This window comes from Canis lupus, chromosome 8 (genome assembly GCF_003254725.2).
Source record: "Canis lupus dingo isolate Sandy chromosome 8, ASM325472v2, whole genome shotgun sequence".
NCBI lineage: Eukaryota > Metazoa > Chordata > Mammalia > Carnivora > Canidae > Canis > Canis lupus.
Genome location: NC_064250.1, coordinates 1,613,178 through 1,640,149, shown reverse-complemented (window position 1 = coordinate 1,640,149; position 26,972 = coordinate 1,613,178). Strand labels below are relative to the sequence as shown.

Here is a 26,972-nt window from a genome sequence, read left to right as displayed (position 1 = left end):
GAACTTAACCCCATTTTATAAATCAAAGTACTTTTATGTGGTTTTAGTACATATTTAATTTCCTGGAGTGGCGGCTCTCGTGGGAATCGAAGGACAACTGTACGTGGCTCTGCCTGGGATTTTATCAGGAGGGTTTCCTAACTCTGGAAAATCACGTCATCAACGTCGGCCCCATTCATGGGGCCCAAGGTGCCCGCAGCATCTGGCCTCAGTGTGTGTGAGTGGTTTTAGGGCTCAGAGATCTTCTATACAGGGGGCAACACATGACACCAGCAGGTGTTGTAGCATCTTTGTGCAAAACGCTTACATGCTGAAAGTTGTGTCCTCTTACATAAATTATCTTGGTCTTTGGTAGTTTGGGCACCATGTTGATTTTTTAATTTTGGAAACTGTACAGGTAACTTATCTCATATGTAACTTTCATTTTTGGGGTTGAGGTAGGCTGGGGCCCCAGTGGTCTCCCATAGTCCCGGTCTGACATCACGCCACTGCCCCCAGACCTAGGGACTGGCTCCTAACACACAGAAGATGGCAAAAGTGATGGGTCATCGCCTCTGAGATGAGGTCACAGACTACAGACTGTGGCTTCCATGCTGGTACCTCCTTACCCTCGCTCTCACGGAAGCCGGTTGGTGTGGTGTGTGCGGCATGGCTGGGCAGCCAGCCAGGAAGGGTCAGAGGCCCATCGGCAGCCACACGAGGGACCCCAAAAGGGGCTCCTCACCCAAGGGGGCCTAGGAGCCCGGCCAACGTGCATGAGAGACCCTGAAGCAGAGGCCCAAGTAAGCCACCCCCAAGGTTCTGATCCGCAAACAAGAGTGACAAAGGCTCGCTATTCTAAGCCGCTGGGGGATACTTGTTATACAGCAATAGATGGGATACAAGGGATGGGACTGTCCTATATGGCTGGCTCTAGGTCTTGCCAGTCTGAGAACGGGCCCTCTGGAGCACATCCCAGAAATCTGGGCACACCTTGTGTACCTGCCCGGTGAGGCCTTCCTCATGCCACCTCTTGGACTGAATGCCCCCCAGGGATGGCACGGCGCTCAGCTCAGCAGTAGCCTGGTCAGGTGCTTCCATGTCATGGCCATGAGGTCACCCTGGCCCTGGGGGGATGGGGATAAGTCCCCTCACCTCCCCCACTAACAGACCCAGCCCTTCTGACTCTCACCCTGTCCCCCGGCTGCCCACTTGGACACCATGTCAGCTTCTCTTTCCTGCTCTGCACTTGGCTGTAAATCCAGAAACTGTGATCCTCGGGAAAAGGGCTTTAAGTGAAACCCTGAGGGTGCCCGACAAGCAAAGTGCTTGCACATGACCGTGTGGACCACATGACACATGCTTTGCCTTCTCCATTTGCGGGGGTCCCTGGATTTGCTCCATAACCGGGGTGTTAGCACAAGGAGACGCAGTGGTGAGGGGACTGGTCAATGTGACTGCATGGTGCAGTCAGCACACCCCGTGGTCGGGGTGCTGTGGGTTCTCTGGTCACAGTGCTGGGGATGGCGATGGGCGGGGGTCTGTGCCCACACCCAGGTCGGGGGGTAACTCACAGCAATGAGCACGATGACAGAGAGAGTGTAGTACACGGAGTCCCGGCACACGGCCCACCATGTCAGACGGACCACCTGCCGAATGAAGGGCTGTCAGCTGCTGCTGGCTGGGGACACAGAGGTGCCGGTATGGGGTGGCCTTCTCACTGCCCCCGGCCCCTACGGGAGCAGGGACGTGTCCATGGAGCTCCTCCTAACTGCACCAGGAACAAACCCCCCGGGGCTGCTCAAGGCCACCCTGTGATTTTCGCTGTATTTGGGGAAGCAGGGACATCTGCAGGTGACACAGAGCTGCCCCTGCTCCTCCGTGGTCACAGCATCTCACGTTTCTAGCAGAACCCAGGGTCAAGGCCATAGGCACCTGCTTCCCCCTCTGATGCGGGAACCTTCTGGTGGCAGGCAAGCGGCCCACCTCTACCCCCCTTGGCCATGTAGGGGCTGCCCATATGCCTGACTTCTCAGGGATGGAGACTAATGCCCCCGTGGCCCTGAGGACCTGGAAGATGCTGGGGTGTCAGCCACAGGCAGCTCCATGCTCCTTGCTAAGCAGATCAAATGCAGGCCTCACACGTGTCCAGGATCTAGCTCGGGGTCAGGGTTCAAGGAGGTACCTCCCCACTACCTACTACTGCTGAGCAGAAGCCCACCCTCAGACAGAGAGCAGACACCAGCCCTGCCCTCGGACCCCCAACGCTGGACACAGGAGCAGCCCCAGACGCTCGTAGCCACGTGGACCCAGGCTCACAGACGGAGCCTCGGTCAGTTAGGGGTGCAGGTAAGGGAGGCCCACGGTCCCCCCACTGCTGACCCCTACATCCCCCCATGAGGGGAGGAAAGCCACTGACCTGCCCCGCGAATAATCCACACACGCCGATTATACACAGGATGTTGAACACAGCAGAGCCCACAATGGTCCCGACGCCGACGTCTCCATGGGTGATGAACACACCTGCAACAGGAAAGGCAGGAATCGTCCTGTGCCTGCTCTGCCTCAGACCTGGGCTGCTGTGAGGCCTACATTTCCATGCTGCGGGGACCAGCTGCTCCACGCCTCCCGTTTCCTAACGCTTCATTGAGTGGTGCTCCCCCTGCCATGAAACTCGCCCTCATCAACGACATAATCCAGGGTTTCAGCACAGCCACAGCTTTGTGTGTGGTCGCCGCAATCCCACTTGAGAACGTTTTTATCACTTATCACCGTGTGCCACCCGCTCTTGGGTGCATCACATGCGGCAGGAAACCATGGATTCACTTTCTGTCCCCAGCCCTCCCTTTACCTGTGAGAACGTGGGGACTGACCCATGCCCTTGTGGTCGGGGTGGCAAACCTGGGCTCTCCCTGGACCTCTGCGGCCCCAGCCGGTGGGATTTCTTACCAATAACAGAGGCGAAGAGCTCGGGTGTCGAACTTCCTGCAGCCATGAAGGTGGCTCCGGCCACATCTTCACTCAGATGGAGTCTCTGGAACAGAAGGGACCTCAGGCACTCAGGCTGTGATGGGGGGACACCCGGTAGCCAGTGTCCCCTCCCTGTGCCAAGCACAGGCCTCTGGCCACTCCATGGGCCGCTCAGCCCGAGTCCCCTGTCCGCCTCCCCCACCCCAGTCCCCTCTGCTCAGCCTCCACGCCCCTGAGGTCACCTTTCTAGGAGGGGAGCCAGCTGTTCCCCCTGGGACAAGTGTGAAAGCTTGGCTCCCAGTGACCCCAACACAAGTCTGAGGACCATCCTATTGCCTCCCCATGGGATGATGTGTACACGGCTGGTCCTTTTCACCCTGGACAGTCGGCCTCGGAGTCTGGTCCGCAGCAGTGCTGGGTGGGGGCCGCCACCACTGTCCACGTGGACCGTGGGTGCCATGTACACTCCCACACAAACGGGCAGCAGGACGTCCCCCCACACAGGGTGGCTCTTGTGTTCTGGAAGGCCTTGTGCATGGAGGCCTGAGGGCTGGAGGCTCACGGAGACAAGGACCCAGATGCCCAGTCCCTGGGCATGAGGCAGCATGAGGGATGCTCGGCAAGGCCATGCTCTGGCCGCAGAGGCCTGTCCTTGCATCAGGAATGTAGCGCTGGGGGCCTTGGATGCTGAAGGAACCACGGACATTCTGGGTCTCCCCGAGTGGCAGCCTGCACATGCCCACCCCGTGAAACGCAAAGGCCTCCGGACAGGGCTCGGCCTCCCTGGGCCTCAGGCAGCCCGGGGTGAGCACAGCCTCCCTGCTGATTCTGCTTTGAGGGGTCCATCCAAGGGGTTGGAGCTCCAGGCTTCTGTCAAGCACTGACCCCCACCTCACCTTACAGGAGATGCTGCACCATCGAAGCATCTGCATCACCTTCCAGCAGAACACATCCAGCTGTGTCCTGTCCTGCCCTTGCCGGGGCCATTCCTTCCTCCTGGAATGCCCTTCCTTTCCCTCCTTGTGTGGAGAAATCCTTTCCACTTCAGAAGTTTGGACCGAATACCACCTTCTCCATGAAGCCCTCCCAGGCTTCTCCCCAGCAGACATTCTGTCCCTCTTCTTGGCCCTTCAGTCCTTTAATGGCTTTTATGGATTCCCTCATACTGGATTTGCCCTTAGTGCTACAGGACCATCCCCCTCGCCCACCTCTGTGTCCTCACGGACACAGGTGACCTATAGGGCACATTCACTGGGGGTTGTCCTGTGCCACTGGTCACCCATCTTCCACAGGCCTGAGTCACCCCCAGAAAGGCAGGATGCCCAACCCCTTGGCTGCGGTCCCCCTAGGTTCTCATGTCAGCGCATGACCCCAGGGCACGACCCCTAAGGTCCAGCTGACTGTGATTTTCCCGGGGGCCGCCTCTGCTCACCCTCAGAATGCTGCTCCAGGGCACTGAGGGGGCGCCTCCTGCCCCAACATCCCAGGCCATTTCCTGATCCTCTCCTCACGCTCCTTCTCTGGCTTAACATGTTCCCTGACCCACAGCCTGGTCAGGGTGGGGGGGTGCACGGGTGAGCAAGGGGCAGCCGGGGGAGGCCTCCGCACACCCTCCGTGTCATGTACTTGCTCTTCAGAAGCCCAGGTCAGAAAGTCCCGGTTCTGGGCTCAGCAGCAGGGAAGCACCTGTCCTCAGAAGCTGCTGCAGGTGTCACTGCAACACGGCCTGGGGCAGCATGGAGACGTCACAGGGACAGAGCTGGGGGGTGGTTTCCAGGCTTCCCTGCGGTCTCGCCGCCCGGCCGGCACCACCGTGCCCTTGTCCTGATCGCCTGATCGCCCTGGCGCCCGCCCTGCCCAGCCTGCTCTGCGTACCTCACAGATCTTCTCTAGAGACGGCACAAAAAAGTCATCGCACACTATGGCCAAGGCGTAGAACATGTACAGAGCCTGCAGAGGAAACGGGGAAGATTGTGAGCAAAGGCACCTGCTGCTAGGCGGCCGTCATGCCCCACACCTGGGGCCTCACGGACAGAGACACGCTGAGGAAGGTTCTAGCGCCACAGAGACATGCTCCCTCAGCGCCCTTACTAGCAGATGGAGAAACTGAGTCCCAGGGAGGGGACAGGACATGCCGGCAGCACAGGGGGAAGAGAACTCAGGCCGCAGGGTCTCGGGTTCCTTCCTTGCATCTCTAAGCAGCAGCGGTCTTCCGGCCCCAGAGCTCTCCAGAGGCAACGGTGGCCCTCAGGGCCGAGGGGAGCACGTGGAATCAGCACCACAGGCCTGAAGTAACGAGCCCGACCTTACCCCCTCACCTTCACTGGGGGCGCATGTCCTTCCTACCGACGGCCACCCTGCCTGGAGCCAATGGCCGCTAGGAGGGCCCACAGGTCCCAGGCTGCCACCATGTTGGCAGAGGTCAGGGTATAGCAGCCGCCCTCGCGGGGGCTCCGGAAACAAACCCAGACTCCAGTGTGACTCGGGGATTTGTTTGCCACAGGACTTGGGATACGTTACGCATCCAGGTCTCAGGCTCTTCATCTGCTTGGTGACCCAGTAAGAGCAGATTGCTAGTTTTCAAACGGTTTTACAGACAGACCCCATTGTGTCCTGTGCATCCAACATGGCTTCCCTGAGCTCATCTGACGGGCCAGGAGCCATCCTAGGCATCATGGATACATGGCTACCTTGCCAGGAAATGCCTCTGCCTCCCGTAACTGACCTTAGTGGGACAAATAGGCAAAAATAAAGTATAACTGTTGGGAAAAGGCAAGTGCAAAGGTCCTGAGGTAGGCATATGCTTGATGTACGTGAGAAGAACATGGTCGACAAGGCAGGTTGGAGCAGAGTGGGATGGAAGTGGAAAACAGAGGAGGTGAGGTTGCAGGGACCAGGCCCCGTGGACAGGAGGTGAGGAACTTTGTGCTAAACGCCAAGGGAAGCATTCCTATCTTTAAAGACAAGGTGACATGGACACTGTTCACAAGAATGGGCAAGGCTGGGCTGCTTCAGGAAAAACAACTGTGAGGTGGTGGGAAGGGCACATGAATTAGTGGTGACCACATCACCTGGGAGCTGCACCAGCTGTGGCCACGGCCTCTGAGGCAGTGGGGGGCACTGCAGTCCCCGCGGGCCCTGGGTCCAACTCGCTGTCTTGGGGGCGGGACCAACACCAGGGATCACGGGCCAAGGAGACAGCACAGGAGACAGAGCCCGCGATGGGCATCTCAAGGATGCAGACTTGGGTTCTCACCCAGAAACGCCCCCGATGCCATCTCCCAGGTGGAGGGACATCTGCGAGGCCGCGGCTCCCTGATACCCCGGACACACCTCAGAAAACGGGCCAGGATGGCCCCGCGCTCAGAGCCGGGCAGCTCCATGGGCCTCCCAGGGCTGCACATAGGAACCTGCTGCCAGGCCCAGGCCTTGGCTTGCTCTTAAAGAACAGGGTCAGGGGTGCTCAAGGTGTGACCCTGGGGTCCTAGGATCGAGTCCCACATCGGGGTCCCTGCAGGGAGCCTGCTTCTCCCTCTACCTGTGTCTCTGCCTCTCTCTGTGTGTCTCTCATGGATAAAAAAAATTTAAAAAAAGGGGGAAGGGTCAGTAAAGCTGTTCTGAATGATCGGAAAGTACATATTTCAGTGTCGACCAGTCGGTCACACAGGCCCTGTTGCGAGGGCTCTGCTGCTGGACGAGGGATTGTAGCGCGTGGCTGAGTGCCAATAAGACTTTACTTATAAGCCTGGGAGGTGGGCTAGTTGGGCCCCTGTGGCCATAGGTCGGCTACAGTCCCTGCACAACTCCCGAGGGACTCTCAGGTTCCCGACATGAGGTCTCATCTTAGTGACGCCACAACTCTGAAGTGGGAGCAGCAGAAGGGGGGGGTCCCAACCCGCCACACCCATGGCCTCTTACTGAAAGAGGAGTGCAAGGGAAAGCCAGCAATGCCAGGAAGACCAGCCCCTCCGCTGGGATGCAGGGGCCTGTCACCCGGGGTTGGCCCCCCATCTTCACTTCGTCAGTGGTTTATCATGTTTGTGGCAGCCTCACTCATTGCTCATCCTCAGGAAGCCACCACCTCTGCCACGGGCCCAGCTTTGGCTTTCTGATTCTCTCTTGCGGAGACTAACCCCAGCAGGGCTCTCGAGGGGCCGGAGGGGCCAGGCGGTTGGAGACCCTGATTAGAGGGCGATTCACTGTGTCCCCAGTAGACAAGCAAATCGTGAGCACTTTTGCCTCTGCACACGACACCACAGGGCTGGCGAAAGTCTTCCGCCCAGGGACAGATGGGACATGGTATTGGGTTTGTGGATCACATGACCTGTGTTACGCCTACTCTGATGGAAGCATGATGACGCAGAGACGCTGGGAATGGCTGCGTTCCCATAAGGCTTGATTGGTAAAGACCAGGCAGTGGCTTCAGGCTCAGTTTGCTGGCGAGGACTTCTACCCGTAATTCAGGTCTGGACCTGCGACTCCTTTTTGAATCGTTATCTGGACCCCACTTCCACCATCAAGGCTCACCCAGGGACACGGGGAAGCCCAAGAGGCAGCGCACCACGGTTAAGGTAGAAGCATGTCATGGTGCTGAGACGTGGCAGTGGCGGCATCATGGGAATCACGACAGTGAGCGTGCACAGAGCCCTTCTCTCGGGCTGTGCAACACCTGGTGTGCTTTGTTCATGCTCTCGCGTGTTCACACTCGGGGAAGATGCCGTCTGCTTCACAAAAGCAGAAAATGAGGCACAAGGAGATCTGAGATCTTGTCTCGGCTCTGGGGTGATTAGCCATGCAACACTGAGCACGTCCTCCAACACCTAGGATTCTGTTTTTTTGGGGGCTTTTTTGTGGTTAAAATGGGCCCTGTACTGGCCCTCCTAGGTCCTCCCCTACAAAGATGGCACAGCTTTGTCACGCTGTGGCCCCCGCCGGCAGCTTGGGGTCACCCCACCCACCAGGCCCACTTACACCGAGGATATGCAGCAGGACAGCTCCATGCTGTCGCTCCTTGTTGGAGAACAGGTCCGTGGGGAACTCATGAATCGCTGGAAGACAAGAAGACACGGCAAGGTGTCAGTGGTCAGCAGGCCTCCTGCGGGCCTTGCATGCAGCGTGACAGTTCCCCATGGGACCAGGGAGCCTGCCGGCTGTGGGCAACCCTGGCAGGGGGCTGGCCAGCTGCAGTGCCTTTGTGCTCAGCTCACCTGCACTCTTCAGAAAACGCTGCCGAACGCTGGATTAGCCACCGACATCCTCAGAAACTAGGATGGCCCAGTTTCACGCGTCCCTTGCAGTGTTTTTTAAGCACGAAACACTTCCTACCCATTAGGACAGCAGTGACAGATGCTCACCAGCGTTACCAGCAAGGACACGGACAAGTGGGAGCCCTCCTCCCTGGCTGGGTACCCCCCCACCCCAGGGGACACAGTCCGGCAGTTCCCCAAAAGGTTAAACATGCGGTCACTAACATGACACAGAGATCCCAAGAGAAACGAGAACACGACCACTCAGACCTCGCATGTGAGAATGTTCATAGCGGGACGACACACAGAGGCTAAACATAGAAACAACCCACACACCTAAAGCTAGTGAATGGATCAGTAAAACATGGTCTTTCCATATACAGGAACGTTTGGCAATAAAAAGCAAGCAAAGCACTGACATGTGCTACGGCGTGGACCAACCCTGAAAACACGGCGCTGAGAGGACCAGTTCCGCAGGGCTGCACATTGTAAGGCCCCATTAATATAAAAGTCCCTAACGGGCGAATCACACAAGACAGAGGCAGGCAAGCGGCTGCCCAGGGCTGGAGGCCTGGTGGCCCGGAGGCCTGGGGGTGATGTGGGAGGGCGCAGCACGGTTTCTTTGGGGGTAAATGAAATGGTTCTACAACCGTGGTGATGTCTGCACAGGGTGGACATGCTGTAGGCCATCAGCTAGGTATCCTTTTTTTTTTTTTTAAGATGTATTCATTTATTTATGATAGACATAGAAAGAGAGAGAGAGGCAGAGACACAGGCAGAGGGAGAAGCAGGCTCCATGCCGGGAGCCCAACGTGGGACTCAATCCCAGGACCCCAGGATCGTGCCCTGGGCCAAAGGCAGGCGCTAAACCGCTGAGCCACCCAGGGATCCCATCAGCTGGGTATCTTAAACTGCACAGGTAAACCGTGCAGTTCGTTGACCGTGCAGACCGTGCACAGTCTGCGAGTCACAGCTCAAAAAAGAGGCTACTGGGAAAAGAAAGTAGAGAGAAGTTTAGAGAGGCCAAGGAGAGAAGTCAGGGGATGCTCCTCATGGTCTCGGAGGACACTGATAGCATTCCCACACGGGTCCCAAGTGGCTTCCCCCACCACGGTGCCGTGGGGAAATGCCGTCCCTCCCACGGGCTGAGGCTGGGAGCTCGCTGTGGTCCCGGCCAGGTTCAGATCCTGCCTCGGATGTCTGCAGGGACAGCCCTTGAGCCCTTGGTCGCACCTCTGGTAAAGCAGGGAAGCTGCTTCTAACAATACGTTCTACACACATGGGGCCCACGGGAATGTCAGAGGTGCCCCTCAGGATCCTGGCACAGGGCTGCCTTGCTGCATCCAGGCCAGAGCCCAGAAGCGTCCTCTCCCACGGGGGTCCTGTCTGAGCCTGGCCCACCCCCCAGCGGTGCAAGGCCCCCGGCCCCTCCTCCCCACCTCCCCCACGGTAGATCTGTCCCTCCACATGGGGAAGCCAAGACCCCAGGGAGGTCCAGCGACACCGGGCTGGGGATGGCAGTGCAGGCACGAGGAGGAGACTGCTGTGGTTATCAGCTATGTACCCCCACATCCCCCTACCACGGGCCACGATTGCCGCGGCTGAGGCTCTGGGAGTCCTGCAGCGGGACCCTCAGCTGAGGCACAGCAGCGGAGGGAACGAGGGCTGAGAGCAGCGGTCCCTGTGCCCTTGGCCCCTGGCCCTCACACCCCATCAGATTCAGGTATGCGTCTACCACACACTGCCATCTGGGGTCACCGAGTCACCGTGCCACAACCCCCACTGCAGTGGGCCCCTCTTCTTGTCATGGGCTCTCATCATCCTGGGTGGTGGGCAGCCCGTGATCCAAGAACTTGCTGCTTCAGGGAATCAGATATCCAGCCTTCGGGGCACTGCCTTGACCCTCCCAAGGGATCTGAGCAACTAATGTGCCTCTTGGGGCTCAGAAGGGTTTCAGGTGACGAAGGAGTAACTCCTCCGCCCTACTGCCCCATCCAAGGGGACCGATGGCCAGTGGGTGAGCAGCTGGTGAATATCATGTGTGCAGGTCCTGGGCTGGACACTCCCGCAGCCCCACATCTTCCCCAGCAGGGCTGGAAGCTTCCAGAAGGCGGGGATGCCCCTTGTCCTGAATCCCCTTCTCTGCACCTGAGCCAGGCCTGGCACAAAGCGGGTTCCCAGAACACTTTAGCAGTTGACTGAATCAAAAGATGGTAAGTACTGATACAAATGCCCACCCACACCTTCCCGTCCCATCGGAATGCTCTCAGTCCCCTCAGTACCCACTTAAACCCCGAAGGATGCCAGCTTCGTGCCACGTGCTCCGTAAAGCTGCACAGAACTTTCACGACAAAAATCCCTTCTCTGTAAATGCAATTTGGCCTTAGGCTCTGAAAGTCTTGATTTCTCTCTTCTGTGAAAATCTTTTCTCAGAGTCTCCCACAAGACATGGAAAACACCGGCTCCCCGGACACCCAGAAAATGGTCCCACTCTAAAACCTGCAGCCTTTAATGAAATACAGATTCTTTCACTCATTTTTCCCCTCATAATCAAAATTCTTGAACAGAACTGCTGCTGTCATGTCAAGGGGGAGGTCTGCTTCCCCAGCCTGTCAGCTCGGGGATGGTTATCAGAGGAAGGGGCTTGGCATTCCTGTGGCCGGGAGCATCTCTTTCCAGGAGAAACGTCATGGCCTGGGCTGTGTCAGCGCGGATCAGTAGACGTTTCTGCTGTGAAAATTCGAGACAGTTCCTGATTCTCTGAGTTAATGTGCTGAGAGCTGCTGATTTATTCAATCCCAGGAATTCTTCAAAAACTAGAATAAAGCAATGTGTCTTTCTGCTGCGCGGACGCCGTGTCTGGGCTCCAGCAGGGGACACACGGGTTACAAGTGGCTGTGTCCATGGTAGGAACAGGGCCTGGCTTGCTCCGCCGCCCACATGCAAGCTGGCCGGTGGCTGAGGGAAGGCCGTGCCGTCCCTGCCAGAACTGTGGTGTGCAGACACAATGACCAGCAGAGCCTCCAGCCACTCGTGATACACAGCTGTCCGGACCCTCCAGGTCCTCTGGACATGTTCTGACCCCATGATAAAGGCCCCACAGCCGTCAGTGTCCCTCCCTGGTCCCAGCTGATGCTCGGAGGGGAGAGTGACCGGTGTGGGGGTCCCAGCCATATGAGCCAGGACTCCTGGGGGGACCCCGAGTTCCTTACCTGGGGTTGGGGGCTGCATCTAGCACGGAGGGAAATCTCAAGTGAAGTGGGAGGGGACACCTGAATTGCAGTCCTGATGCAGCTACCCATACTTGTGGGGCCCTGACTGAGTCTGTCCTTCCCTGTTCTTGGGGATCACCCAGGACACACGTGGTGGGAGAACCTGCATGAGGCTGCAAGCAGGTGGACGGTCAGCCTGCCCTCCCCGGTCACAACTGGTGGCTGGGACCAGTCTGCTCCCCGGTTTAGGACTCATATCTTCCAGAAATAGGCCTCTGGGGTGCAGATGGGCCATGGAGCCTGCGAGGCAGGAACTCTGTCTATCCCAGCTCTGTCTCCAGCAGCCGCTGGGGTCACGGGCTCTGGAAGTGGACAGCAGGTCTCAGGAAGGGTTTCTGCCCTTCAGTTATTGCTTGTTCGGCCTCAGCAAGTTGCTGACTATTCAGGGCCACTCCCTCACTGCGCAGTGGGGGTCTCACCACCGCACCTGCCCACCAGGCTGCCGGGAGGGTCACACCATGAGCAGCTCCACCCAGTAGGCACCTGTCACCCATGGCGGGTAACTTACAGGCTCTGCCCTGACCCAAGTCTGTCTCCATGGTTCCACAGGATGAGGCCCGGGTTTGTGAAAAAGCAAGAGGAAAGACCGAACCAGCTGAGTGGGGAAGAGCAGGGGATCAGGGCCCCCACACCAGGATCAGGGTGCCGGTGCTGCTGAATCCCACTTCCTGAGAAAACCCTCCTCCTGGACTTGCTGGGATCAGCAACCCCACCCCAGTCATGTTCAAGCACAGGATGCTTGCATATCTGTGGGGGGTGGGGGGGTGGGCACCGAGCAGCCCCACCTGCTCAAATCTCCACCAGGGAGCAGGAGGGAATCAAGAGGGCAGGCACACATGGCTTTGGAGGTGATGCCTAAGCCTTTAAGCTACAGGAATCTGGCAGGGGTGGGTGTGGGGAAAGGGAAGCGATGTGTGTGCAGGTAGAGCCCTGCTCTGGAAACCAGGGATGATGCCAGCACCCTGACTCTGGGTGGTGGGAGCGGGGGCCCGAGGAACAGGCAGGAAGGGGAAGCTGCCAAAAACCCAGCAGCTTCTGCCCACCACCCTGTTAGGATTATCTCCTTTGGACTCTGGTGCCCAGAACTGGCTTCTCCATTACCTTTGGTTCTGGACACCCTTATGCCTCAGGTGTTGGCATCTGTTCCCCACATCCCCGCCCACCCCCATGGTGTACAAGGCCGGTAGGAGCTGGGGGAGGGTGTCCTTTCCCACCAAGTGCCTTTCTGAACATCAGGGGGAAACTGTAAGGCCCCTGGGGACAAAGATGTGTGTGACCCCCCTCGCCACCACCAGCTACCCAGCTAACCCTATAAACGAGGCCCCCCAGGCATACCTGCCCTTCTTTGTTGATGAATGTACCTGGATGATGCCATTATATTTCAGAAACCCCGGGCTAGAGTATTCCCTCCCAAGGCTCTGTACTTTTGCCAACACTGCTGCTTGTTTTCAGAATGTATTAATTTGTTCAGCAAGTACGTGCTCATTGGTGTGGGACCTTCTGGGAAAGGGCAGATGGGATCCCGATGCACCTGTGGGCCCGGCTGCTCCTCATCCTGGAGGGTGACTTGACTTTCAGAGAGGGCCAGAGATATCCAGAAAGAGGCAGGTGGTCGAGACGGCCCATCCCCTGATCCTGAGTGCGTACAGGTCAACAAAGCCCTTGAGCATCACCATGCGCCAGGCAAGCGCATGTACTGAGCCTTGCAAGTGTACCCATAAAGGGGCAGGGGCAGGGGTAAACAAACGACTGGGAGACAGTGGGCAGCTTGCAGGGATGGTGGGAAGTGAGCCAAGCCTGGCGGGTTACTGACGGGCGGTGGGCGGGGAGCACAGGCAGCAAGTCCATGGAGAGCTGGGCACCGACGTCGAGTTCCCAAGGCTGCGTTACAAGCCTTCCAAGGCCCTCCCATCTGCCACACCAGTCCTGAGAAGGCATATCTTCATTTTCTTGATGAGAAAGTGGGGGATCTGAGAAGCTAGATTTCCCGTCAGTCACACAACCAGGGTTTGGCCCAGGTGAGGAGAGGAAGGCCAGGCAGGACCCTAGTCCACACCAGGCTCATCACCAGAGCATTCTACCTGCGACAGGTGCACAAGGGGACTGAGATGTCCTTCACCCACGGACAGGCTCTAAGGGCCAGGCAAGGAGTCATGCTCTTAAAAAGAAGCCTGCACACGGCATGCTGCAGGCCAGCCCTGGTAGTGCATGACCTGCCCCTGCAGAGGTCTTGTCTGTCACTCCATGGGTCCAGGGAAGTGGACCCACTTGACCTATTTCGATCTACTTGAAACCTTTTGTACAACCGATCACTATTTATGGACGTATGAACATATGAATGAATGAATGAATGATCTATGCACCCACTGGCCCATGTTGCACACAGAATTCACTCTGGGGCATGCACTCCATGGGTCTTGAGCTCTACCACCACACCCTGAGGGGCAGACTTCCATCAGCCCAAATTCCCTTGCGTTGACTTTCTGTCGTTGACACACACCCCACCCCCCCCCCGCCACAGCCCAGCTCCTGGCAACCGCTGGGGTGTTTCCCTCCCTACAGATAGCCTTTCTCAGAATGTCGCCTCAGTGGGGTCATACAGCGCGCAGCCCTCCCTCCTGGTTCCTCTAACCCCGTGGTCTGGCTTCTTTCACTTGACAAAATGCACCAGGATCCACCCACACTGGAGGATGGTCCCACCTCCACTCAATGTTTCTGCTTATTAGCTCCTTTGACTCCCCCACCTCCTCACTTGCCCAGCGTCCTCTAGAGGACCCCGCTCCATGGTGCCCCAAATACTGTGGTTCTTGGAGCTCTTCCTTGAGCCCTCTTCTCTCCCCATGTACACACCTTCCCCAGGTGATCATGGCTCTGACTTCCTCATCCCTGCAGGCTTCTCCCAGATGCCAATCCCAGGCCTCAAGACCTGACACGCCCAGCTACCAACTGAACATCACACCTTAAGCATCACCATCCTATAAGTACCTTACACCTGTCCCTGGTGAGCAGTTCACCATCCATGTTGATCTACATGAAAGAAATCCTGGTGCTGGTCCATCCTCCTTCCATGCTCTGTAACAGGTGGACAGGGCCAACTAACAACCAGCTTCCAATTCAACCTCCTTCCGTGAGCCTTCCCATCGGGGACACTACATACAGTGCATGAGGCTGTGCACTGCACAGGCACCAGCCCTATTCCCTGTTTTGTGTAGTCTGGATGACCTTGAAGCTAGGGTTCTGAATGACGGGGGGACTCTGCCAACCTAAGGGATTGGGAGGGAAGAAAAGAGGCAGAGAGGTTTGCCTCTGCCAGCCCAGGTTACAAAGATGGAAGTGCCGAGAGGCTTCCTGGCAACAGCCACCACTCCCTTAATCCCCCACAAATCATCTTTGAATTCGATCATCCTATTTCCAGCTCCAGTTCCTTTAGTCCTTCTTGTAATTTTGTAAACACATAGTTCCCTGAATCAAATTCCTTTCTGTTTAAAACATGGAGAATGGCTTCTGTTTCCCATGCTGAATGCTGATACCTCCACCCCCTTTTAGCCAATGCTCCACAGCATCCTGGTAATTTCACTTCCTACACGGCTAGAGTCCACCCCCCCACCATCTCCACCAGCCTCCTCGTGTCTTCTCTTGATCTGCCCCTTTCTGGGTTCCACACGCAGCCAGTCCAGCTCCTCCACATGCGTGGATGGCCTGAAACCCTTCGATGGTTCCCACTTGCTCTTAGGATCAATGCTCAAACCCACATAGTGTGGCCCTGACAATCTCTCATCAGCTCCTGCCACCTGCCCTCCCACGCTGGCTCTGCTCTGGACAAGCTTGTGAGCTGCTGGGTTCCGGAACAACGGGGGTGTTCAGGAACCATCCAGGGAGTGAATGAGTATTTGGTCATCAACCGTCCTTCTGACACGAACTCAAGAGTTGCTAGAATGAGCTCTGCCCAAAAGATGTCCAAGAGATGGGCTGGCCAGCCCTGCTTTCTCAGCTCTGAGCTTCCAAAGCACTGCTTGGATGCTGAGCCATGACCTTTCCCATAAGGAAAGTGTTTGACAGAGATGTGCCTCCATTAGATGCTGATCTTTCTTCAACCTTTCAATTAGTCGATTCTCTTTAGGGAATATAAACTGCGAAGTGAATTTTTCAAAACAGAAAAAAATTGCCTCAAAACACGCCATTCTCTCTCTGCTTTTAACCTTGGTTAAAAATAGCCCCATGTTCTAAGCCCTGACGTTTATTCTGAAACTATGTAAGCTAGACTGTAAGGCTGAGAAGCAATTTAAATAGCTTCAAACTTCCATCATTTCAACTTCTGTGTTTTAGAAACCACCAAGTGCCAGAAACCAAAAGCAAAAAAATCGTGATTTTCCCTCAATTTTCTGGTTTAAAATAACTTTACTAAGAATTTTATACCTTTCATGGGCAATAGTTGAAATGTCTAGGTTTTATACCATCACTCTCATGTCTCAAACAGAAGCAAAAATAATTAAATCATTGGCCTAAACAACATGAAAAGGAGTTTAAAATCCTATCTTCCCCCACCCCCCAGCATATTCCAAAAGAAATTATGCACCAGGAAAAATAAAATATGATCAGAAGATCTAGCTGCAGGATTACTCTCTCCAGGAGCAACCACCATGGAATTTTAGGGCTGGAAGAGGCTCTAGATGCTACCTGGCCCAGTTGTCTTTTACCTGGGACAGGGCATGGGATTATCAAAATCACAGGGGCAAAATCTAAGCCAACCAATCAATCTAAGCTGCCATTCATACCTCCTTCCCTGGCCTGATGCTAAACATCCTTGTCCTGTCCACCAGAGCCACATCACTCCCCATTTTAAAGGGGAGAAAAGGTAAAGTCCAGAGAGATCAAGTGTTTTACTCAGCGTCACAGTTACTTAGCAACAGAATTAAGAGCCCAAATATACAAATGAACAATGGCCATACCATACAGGACAACAGAACCCTGATCCATGTGTCTCCATTAAGCCAATCCAAGAAGCCCAACCACGACCGGTCCAGAGGGTCATGGCTTGGTCAGCGAGGGCCAGCTTCCCTACTGCTTGTCCCCACTTTCAACTCCAGGCCAGCCAGAGAAAGCTAAATATGTTCCCTATAATGGGTTAAATAAAACTCATGTCTACCAGGAAGCTTATTTAGAAGTTAGATAAATGGGTAAAGAAGATGTGACACACACACACACACACACACACACACACTGCAATATTACTCAGCTGTCAAAAAGAACAAAATCTTGCCACTTGCAATGATGTGGGATGGAACTAGAGGATATTATGCTCAGCAAAATAAGTCAGTCAGAGAAAGACCAATACCATATGATTTCACTCATATGTGGAATTTAAGAAACAAAATGGGATCATGGGAGAAGGGAAAGAAAAATAAAATAAGGGGATCCCTGGGTGGCGCAGCGGTTTAGCGCCTGCCTTTGGCCCAGGGCGCGATCCTGGAGACCCGGGATCGAATCCCACGTCGGGCTCCCGGTGCATGGAGCCTGCTTCTCCCTCTGCCTGTGTCTCTGCCTCTCTCTCTCTCTCTGTGTGACTATCAAAAATAAATTAAAAAAAAAAAAGAAAAAAAATTTAAAATAAGACAAAATCAGAGAGGGAGACAAACCATAAGAGACACTAACTCTAGGAAACACTGAGGGTTTCTGAAAGGAAGGAGGTGGGTGATGGGGTAACCAGGGGATGGACGTTAAGGAGGGCAAATGATGTGATGAGACCTCCGTATTGTATGCAACTGCTGAATCACTGAGTTCTACCTCTGAAACTAACGATACACTCTATGTTACTTAAATTGATTTTAAATTAGAAAAAAAGAAAAAATAAATTAGGTATATTACCCTACTAGGGATGCCACAACAAAACACCATAGATGAGAAATTTGTTTTCTCATAGTTCTGGAGGCTGGGTGTCCAAGATCAAATTGCCCACAGGGTTGGTTTGTGGTCAGGCCCCTCTTCCCAGCTTGGAGACCATTGTCTTCTCGCTGTATCCTCATTTGGCCTCCTTTGTGTATGTGCGGACTGTGAGCTCTGGCATTATTCCCACTTCTAAGGGTCCACCTTATCACCTCATTTAAGCTTAACTACCTACTAAGGTGCTGTCTCCAAATATTGTCATATTGGGTTAGGGCTTCAACATATGGACTGGAGGGTGGCATGTGGCACGGCGAGGGGGGCGGAGGCATAATCTTGTCTATAGGGTCTTTGTGGATGAAATTATTTAAATTAACATGAGATCAGGATTAGGAAGGCCCCCCAGCTCATAGACTGATGTCCTTATAGGAGGCCAGGACACACAGAGACACAACAAAGGTTTGTGATGATGACCTCGGAGACCACAGTGATGTGCCTACGAGCCAAGGGAATGGCAGGATTGCTGGCAGCCACCAGATGCCAGGGGAATGAACAGATTCTTCCCAGAGCCTCCAGGGGGAACCAGCCCTGCCGATACCTTGATCTCAGACTTCCAGCCTCCAGAATCAGAAGAAAGAAATTTGTCGTTTTAAGTCACCCAGCTTGTGGTCATTCATTACAACAGCCCCAGGACACAAATATACACCCCAAACTGATGGTCTAACATGTCCTGCTTCTAGACGCCCCACCTCAGCCATCTCCCACCAGGCATACCCAAGCTTCCGGTTCTCACGCTAAAGCTTCTCTGCTCCCCTACCAGCCTTTGCATCTCTACCAAAGACAAGCAATGGTCCGGACTCCCCCGTTGTGGGAAACTGAGCCAGCATTGGGGATGTGTTCTCCCGTGGGCGGCCTTAGTTCATTACCACAATTCCAACAGCCACTGGCCGTGTCTACGTGTATTTCTCCCACACCAGGTTGCATGGTCTTGTAGTGCCGGGGGACAATTTGTCCATTCCTGTCCTGACCCACCCTCTACCAGACCACGTCCAGCTACAAGACCGGACAGAGAATGGCTACCAAATACCTCCGGTGAATCCGTAACTAAGGTCCTCATACATGGTATGACAATAACCTCTGAGCTGCTCACCATTGGGAACCACAGAAATGATGAATTTACCAAAAGGACAGTGATTATTAAGGTAAATGATTTCTGTTTGGGAACACGGATATAACTTTATATTAGCATGGTAAGCTGTTTTTCTTTCTAAGATTTTATTTATTCATGAGAGACACACAGAGAGGGGCAGAGACCCAGGCAGAGGGAGAAGCAGGTTCCCTGCAGGGAGCCTGATGTGGGATTCGATCCCAGGACCCCGGGGTCACAACCTGAGCCGAAGGCAGACTCTCAACCCCTGAGCTGCCCAGGTGTCCCAGAGCAGTAAGTTTTACATATAAACCATAAATAGTAAAGACATATAAAGGACCTACTGTATACTGGGCACTCTAAATACTTTACATATTCATTCCATTTAACCCTTACAATGAGCCTGTGAAATATTATCATTAGTCTCATTTTACAGATGGGCAAACTAGGGCACAGAAAGGTTAAGGAAGTTGCCCAAGGACTCACAGCAAGCATCAGAGCCAAGACTGATGCCTTGGTAATTCAACTCTAAGTAGCATTTGACTGTGTTTCAAGAGCCAGAAAATGTTTCTTCCCTTTGACACAACTCAGCATTCAGTTTGTGTTCTGTGTGTCTTTCAAAACATAAGGGGAAACAGTAGAAGCAAAGATGTCCGTTAACTCAAATGGTAAAAACACTGCAAGTCACCCATTATCCAGGAAAAGGGAGACAGCTTTGTGGTTGGGACACATTCCTCCAGTCTTCGGGAAATGTTCACTGGCACCTGCGGTGTCCCAGCACTATTCTGTATCCTGGGAATAAATACATCCATGAATGAGGCAGGTAAAGCCCCTGCCCTTGCAGCACATCTTAGATCAAGCGTCATTTAAAAAAAAAAAAAAGACATTGGATGTGGAAATAAATCTAAGCATTAATGAAAACAACACAAAATTCTGTGGTTTTTTTGCAGCTTATTTGTTTGAACAAATAAGCGAATCAACAGAACTGTGGAAAGAAAGAACCCCAAGACTAATCCAGGGATGGAAGCAGGTGGAAGAATCCTAAACAGCCTCTTCTTGCACAGCTGCCTCCCCAGCCGACCTCATCCTAATTATGCAAAGACTTTATTTCCAAACAGGGTCATATTCAGAGATAGAAGGGATTAGGACCTCAACCTGTCTTCCAGGGGGACACAATTCAACCCAAAATAACGCTCATATTTTTTACTGGTTTAGCTCCTGATCCACTGAACATGGGCACAGAAAATAGCTCCCCATGAGGCTAGCTCTTAAGAAAACCCAGCAACAGGGCAGCCCGGGTGGCTCAGTGGTTTAGCACCACCTTTGGCCTAGGACATTATCCTGGAGACCTGAGATTGAGTCCTACATTGGGCAATGGAACCTGCATGGAGCCTGTTTGTCCATCTGCCTGTGTCTCTACCTCTCTGTCTCTCTTTTTCTCATGGATAAATAAATAAATAAAATCTTAAAAAAAAAAAAGAAAGAAAGAAAGAAAGAAAAAGAAAACCCAGCAACAGCCGTGATGAAGTCTTTTATATGCTCTGGTTCTCCCATGACGATGCAGATTTGCATCTGCCGTCCAGAACGATCCGCAGGGCCCCAGTTTGGGGGATGAATTTCATGGCCACTCTGCACATGAGGAGGGCAGTGACCTCAAGTAAGAACCGCTAACACTTAGCCAAGAGACTGTGAGCTGGTCTGTGCTGACACGCCAGGAGAGTCTTCCATCATCCCCAACACGGACAGTCGGTGTGGCCTTGTCCTTGTCAGTCTCACATTCAATGAGGTGAGTGGACACCTCCTAGGGGAGGCAGATGCTGGAGCACCTCCTGCCAGGGACACTCTGATCTAGGCGAAGAGGGATGACTTGCCAAGAGCGAGTGGTCCCGGGTCCTCACTAACCATGGTGGACCCGGAGGGAGGCTGGAATGCCCCCCACCCCAATTACCTCTACCTGGTCCTGAGCTGACCCCATGCACAAAACGGTTCGTCCCATGTGGCCACGTGTCTAGGCTATAGTAGCCAGTCATTTAATCAGACACAAATCCAGGTGTTGCCACGGTCACATTCTCACCATCTACTTTTGACTGACTTTAAGTAAAGGAGATTTACCTTGAGAACATGGTGGGCCTCACCTAATCCACTGAAGGCCTTTAGAGAGAACTGCTGCCTCAAGACCAAAGCATTGGCACTGGCCTTGAGTTTCCAGCCTGCGTGTCCATCACAGATTTCCGATTGACCAGTCCCTGTCATCACATAATTCTGTGACCAACATCCCTTCACAGGTGTCTGTGTGTACATGTGCCTCTTATTGGTCCTTTTTCTCTGGAGAATTCTGACTGACAGACTAGACCTTGTCCAATTAGGTTCGGGGAGCAGAGAAGGAGCCATCCCTGTGCCCTACATGAGGCAGAAGTGAGTGCCGGGTGATGAGACAGGCACACAGAACCCACAAGGGACCTGCCAGCTATTCTCACCAGGTGAGACCCCACGGCTGTAGGTCCAGGTCACCCCCTTGGTACCCTCAGGTCCCACCCTGTCTCCTGACCCCACCCCCTGTGATTCCTCATTGGGCCATCTTTCTCCTTGGCACAATCCTGTCTCTCTCCCAAGTGGCCTCAAGGCAGGAAGTGTCAGGCCAGGATTCAGCACATGGGCTGAGTTCTCAGTCCCATCTTGGAAGAGGCACAGTGAGACCCTCCCAGAAAGAACAGAATGGCATTTTCTCTCTCAAGGTCGCTTGTACACTGAAGGCAGTTCTTCAATGAGCACTGGCTGAGCAACTATGTGGTCTTTGTAAATGTTTACGCTTCTTTTTTCCTTTTTAATTCAGGTTAGTTAACGTATAGTGTAGTATTGGTTCCAGAAGTAGGCTTTGGTGATTCATCACTTACATACAACACCCAGTGCTCATCCCATCATGTGCCCTCCTTTACGCCTGTCACCCAGTGATCCCACCCCTCACCCACCTCCCTCCATCAACTCTCAGGGTACTCTCTGTAGTTAGGAGTCTCTTAATGACTTGCCTCCCTCTGTTTTTGTCTTATTTTATTTCTCATTCCCTTCCCCCACGTTCATCTGTTTTCTTTATTAAATCCCACCTATGAATGAGACCATATGGTATTGGTCTTTCTCAGACTAATTTATTTCACTGAGCATAATACACGCTAGTTCCATCCATGTCACTGCAAATGGCAAGATTTTCATTCTTTTTGATGGCTGAGTAATACTCTAGTGTGTATATACTGTATCTTCTTTTTCCATTCATCAATCAATGGACATCATGGCTCCTTCCACAGTTTGGCTATTTTGGACATGGCTGCTGTGAACACTGGGGTGCAGGTGCCCCTTCAGATCACTATTTTGTATCCTTTGGATAAATACCCTCCCCAGGAGGGTTCCAAGCACCGCCGTCTCCGCAGAGGGGTGTACTGCAGCAAGTGGCCAGGGAATCTGTCCCGATGCCAGATGAACATCACTTTCAAGGGTGAGTGTGGTCAGTGCCCTCCCATGTGCTCTTCAGGGGTAGGTCATCGTACGAGAGGAAGGACAAACAGCCCATCAAGGGCCCGCGAGTGACAACATCCTGGCACACAGTGAATTCTACACGAGCAGAGAATGTTCTCTGACACACTGGTGCTTTCATTGTCTTCTGGAGTAGACACCCAGGAGCGGAATTACTGGATCATACAGTAGTAACTCTGTTTTGAATTTTTTGGGGGGGACCTCCACTCTATCTTCCACGGTGGCTGCGCCAGTTTGCATTCCCACCAATGGTGCATGGGCTCCCTTTTTGTCCATGTCCTCGCCAACACTTGTTTCTGCTGTTTTGATTGTTATCATTCTGACAGGTGCGAGGGGATATCTCAGTGTGTGTTTGATGTGCGTTTCCCTGAGGATGAGTGATGCTGAGCATATTTTTGTGTGTCTGTCGGCCATCTGAGTGCCTTCAGGAAAATGTCTCTAAATTAAGCTTGCTGCTTCCTGTTTTTAATTGGATTATTTGGGATTTTTTGTGTTGAATGATATAAGTTCTTGACATATTGTGGATATTAAGCCCTTATTAGATCATTTGCAAGTATCCTTTCCCATTCAGTAGGTCGTGTTTTCATTTTATCGGTGGTTTCCCTCACTGTGCAAAAGCTTCTTATTTTGATACAGTTCTGACAATTTAGTTTTTCTTTTGTTTCTCTTGCCTCAGAGGACAGATCTATGAAAATGTCAGCAGCCACCATTTTTAATGGATTTTGTTCTGTAGGTTAGTGTTTCTCAACCTGGACACTACTGATGTTTGGGGCTATATGATTCTTTGTCCGGGGGATGTATTGCGCATTGTAGGCTATTCAGCATCCCTGGTTTCTACCCATTAGACACCAGTACCACCATCTGCCCCCAGTTTTGCCAACTGTGTCTCTAGAGGTCACCTAGGTGGGGTGCGTGGGGAGACACAGTCACCCCCCTGTTGATAATCACTTCCCCAGATGACTCTCATACTTTCTGCAGTAAAAACAAAACAAAACAAAACAAAACAAAAAGAACATGTTTCTATATTTGACTGACCCCCTTGTAAATGCTAGAAAAAGGAGTCACTAGGAAATGATCATGTACATGGTTGTCACCACGTCAAATTGCTTAAAAGTGTGTAAATGCTTCTTCTCAGTCTGTTCTGTTCCTGTCACAGGTGGGTAATAGAAGTTCCCAGACCACGTTCCAGAAGGCATTAGGCTAAGTGAAAACAGTCAAACAGAGAAAGACAAATACTATATGATTTTACTTATATGTGGAATCTAAAAACCAAACAAATGAATAAACAAACAAAAAGATAAATACTGAGAAGTGACGGTTGCCAGAGGAGAGGGGAGGAAGGGGATGGGTGAGGGGATTGGGAGATGCCGGGCTCCGGGGTCCCGGTAGGGGGATGAGGAAGCCACGGAGATGACAGGCACAGCGTAGGGAATGCGGCGGGAGGTGCCAACAGCACTGCCCGGGGGGCCGATGGCAGCTGTACCTGCGGGGGGTGCAGAGTCGTGGGATCACTAAATTATGCCCTTGAAAGTAACAGCACGGGCAGCCCTGGTGGCACAGCAGTTTAGCGCCGCCTGCAGCCTGGGGTGTGATCCTGGAGCCCCGGGATCGAGCCCCACATCGGGCTTCCTGCATGGAGCCTGCTTCTCCCTCTGCCTGTGTCTCTGCCTCTCTCTTCGCTCTCTCTGAATGAATGAATAAATAAATATTTTAAAAAATTTTAAAAAAAAAGAAAGAAAGTAACAGCACCGCGTGTCGACTCTACTCACCTCAGATGAAGCCATAGCTGCTGTTAACCACTGACCACCCAAGCCTGCTTCTCTCTGCCTCTGTGTCAGTAAGACCTGCCCACCCCCTGCCTCTCACACATGGTGTGTCTACACCAGCCCACGTGCTGCCCACGCACCATCCTCCCCGTGCACAATATTCTCCACCCAACTTGAGTAAACAAGAACCTGCCAGAAAATTCCTATTCTCACCCCTTTCCGCTCGCCCCACCCTCTCCTTATGGTCCCATTAAGTCCCAAATCCACATTTTTTAGCGGTGGCACTTCTCCCGTCTCTTTCCACCCACAGACGGTAGGAATGGACTTCCCTGCTCCTCTGGCCACAGTTGAGGACCTTCATTCCACCAGCAGCAGCTCTCCTACATGCAGGCCACCAGCAGGTCTTGCCCTGGAGCAGAAACTGCCCCAGCCCAGATTTTGGCTCACGCTCCTTTCAACCAGCACGGAACAGATATACCAGGAGGTCTGTGCCCTGCGCTGCGAGGGAGCAAGGGTAAGGCAGGCAGGGCCTGCGGTCTACTGCAGAGGGGGTGGCCGGAGCCCATGGGGCCCTAACAAGGCAAATGTCACCGGGACAAGTGTACATGGAGCTTCAGTGGGACATGGAAGAAAAAACAATTAACTCCAACTCAGAGAAGGTGACCCACGGAAGGGCAGGAGACGGGAGAGCTGAGCTCTGGAGGATTTCCGGGGCATCCCAGGAAAGCGGGGAGAGAATTTCTGGGCAGAGGAATGAACTGGGTGCTGAGGCAGGAAGGGGGCAGGGGCCCAGGAGCTGGGAATTCTGTGCCATCAGGACCCAAGGCCTCTGGGAGGAAGAGGACCTGACAATGGGAAGAGATCCTGGAACATGGGGTTGAACCAGATCATAGGACCTCGAGTGCCTGGATGGGAACCTAACTGTCTCAATGATACCAGGGAGCACTAGAAGATTTCTGAGCTCAGGAGTGACAAGGGGTATTTTAAGCTGAAAACTGGCAGACTGATTTCTGTAAAGGGCCACATAGTAAGTATTTTAGGCTTTGCGGGCCATATGGTCTGTGTCGCAACTACTCAATCTGCTGCTATGGAGCAGCAGCAACTGTATATGATACATAAACAAATGAGCATGGCTGTGTTCCAATAAAACTTTATTTATGGTTCACTGAAATTTGAGTATCACGTAATTTTCATATACTACAAACTATTGTTATTTCTCTTTTTTTCCTGAACCCTTAAAAAAGTAGAAACCATTTTAAGCCTCTGGGCTACCTACAAACAGGCAATGAGCTGGACTTGGCCCGGGGCTGTGGTTTGCTGATGCCTGTTTTAGAAACATCATTTGGGGGATAGGGAGAGATAGAGACCTCAACAGAAACTACAAGGGTAACCGGGGGATGGTGAGAAAGGGACAACCAGACAACCACGCAGGGTGGAGGGTGAAGAGAGGCCAAAGGGACATACCTATGGTGTTCAGCTAGAGGGATGAGAGGCATAGTGATGCCATCAAGCTCGATGGACGATAACATGGGGGTGGCATGGGTCAGAAAGGCTGACCCAAAAGGACAGAAGTGCCTGACCCAAATGTGGATCAGCGTGTCTCAGATATACACCCCAGTTTTACCACACTCAGCTACTCAGAGCACTGCAGCAGTGGACCGAGTTGACCTCTGTTGTTTGCCTGCCCAGCATCCTGTAACCCTGGTTCTCCCTGGGGGACTGTTCCTTCCCTTGTTCTTGTCCCCAAGATTTGAGTGGGGCTGACTCTCACCACTGCTGTTCACCACAGTACTGGAAGTCCTAGCCTCAGGAATCAGACAACAGAAAGAAATAAAAGGCATCCAAATCGGCAAAGAAGTCAAACTCTCCCTCTTTGCAGAAGATGTGATACTTTATGTGGAAAACTCAAAGGACTCCACTCCAAGATTGCTAGAATTCATATGGGAATTCAGCAACGAGTCAGGATATAAAGTCACTGTACAGAAATCAGTGGCATTTCTCTACCTGACAATGAGACAAATAAGGAGTCAATCCCATTTACAACTGCACCCAAAAGCATGAGATACCTAGGAATAAACCTAACCAAAGAGGTAAAGGATCTATACCCTAAAAACTACAGAACATATATGAAAAAAATTGAGGAAAACACAAAGAGTTGGAAAAACATTCCCTGCTCATGGATTGGAAGAACAAATACTGTGAAAATGTCTCTGCTACCTAGGGCAATCTATACATTCAAAGCAATCCTTATCAAAATACCATTGACATTTTTCACAGAGCCGGAACAAATTATCCTAAGATTTGAATGGAACCAGAAGAGACCCCGAATAGCCAGAGGAATGTTGAAAAAGAAATCCGAAGCTGGGGGCATCATAATGCCAGATTTCAGGTTGTACTACAAAGCTGTGGTCATCAAGACAGTGTGGTCCTGGCACAAAAACAGACACATAGATCAATGGAACAGAATAGAGAACCCAGAAGTGGACCCTCAACTCTATGGTCAACTCATCTTCAACAAAGCAGGAAAGAATATCCACTGGGAAAAGGACAATAAATGGTGCTGGGAAAATTGGACAGCCACATGCAGAACAATGAAATTGGACCATTCTCTTACACCATACACAAAGATACACTCAAAATGGATGAAATAACTAACGTGAGGCAAGAATCCATCAAAATCCTAGAGGAGAACACAGGCAACACCCTTTTTGAACTCAGCCACAGTAACTTCTTGCAAGATACATCCATGAAGGCAAAAAAAAAAAACAAAAGCAAAAATGAACTATTGGGACTTCATCCAGATAAGAAGCTTTTGCACAGCAAAGGATACAGTCAACAAAGCTAAAAGACAACCTACAGAATGAGAGAAGATATTTGCAAACGGCGTATCAGATTAAGGGCTAGTATCTATAAAGAACTTATTAAGATCTATAAAGAACTTATTAAACTCCACACCCAAAAAACAAATAATCCAGTCATGAAATGGGCAGAAGACATGAACAGAAATCTCACAGAGAAGACATAGACATGGCCAACAAGCACATGAGAAAATGCTCTGCATCACTGGCCATCAGGGAAATACAAATCAAAACCACAGTGAGATACCACAAATGGTGAAAATTAACAAGACAGGAAACAACAAATGCTGGAGAGGATGTGGAGAAAGGGGAACCCTCCTGCACTGTTG

The 26,972-nt window shown here is 52.6% G+C and overlaps 1 protein-coding gene across 3 annotated transcripts in view; it reads right to left on the bottom strand.

Moving 5' to 3' along the window:
* The window catches only part of SLC24A4 (solute carrier family 24 member 4), a 170,153-nt gene that overhangs the window by 57,951 nt on the left and 85,230 nt on the right, over window positions 1-26,972 (bottom strand). For all 3 annotated transcript variants that reach the window (XM_025467799.3, XM_025467800.3, XM_025467801.3), the window contains 5 exons: window positions 7,921-7,997; window positions 4,825-4,899; window positions 2,929-3,013; window positions 2,399-2,502; window positions 1,554-1,628 (listed from right to left, as the gene is read on the bottom strand). In XM_025467799.3, coding sequence (XP_025323584.1) covers window positions 1,554-1,628; window positions 2,399-2,502; window positions 2,929-3,013; window positions 4,825-4,899; window positions 7,921-7,997 — 416 coding nt within the window. The remainder of the gene's footprint in view (window positions 1-1,553; window positions 1,629-2,398; window positions 2,503-2,928; window positions 3,014-4,824; window positions 4,900-7,920; window positions 7,998-26,972) is intronic.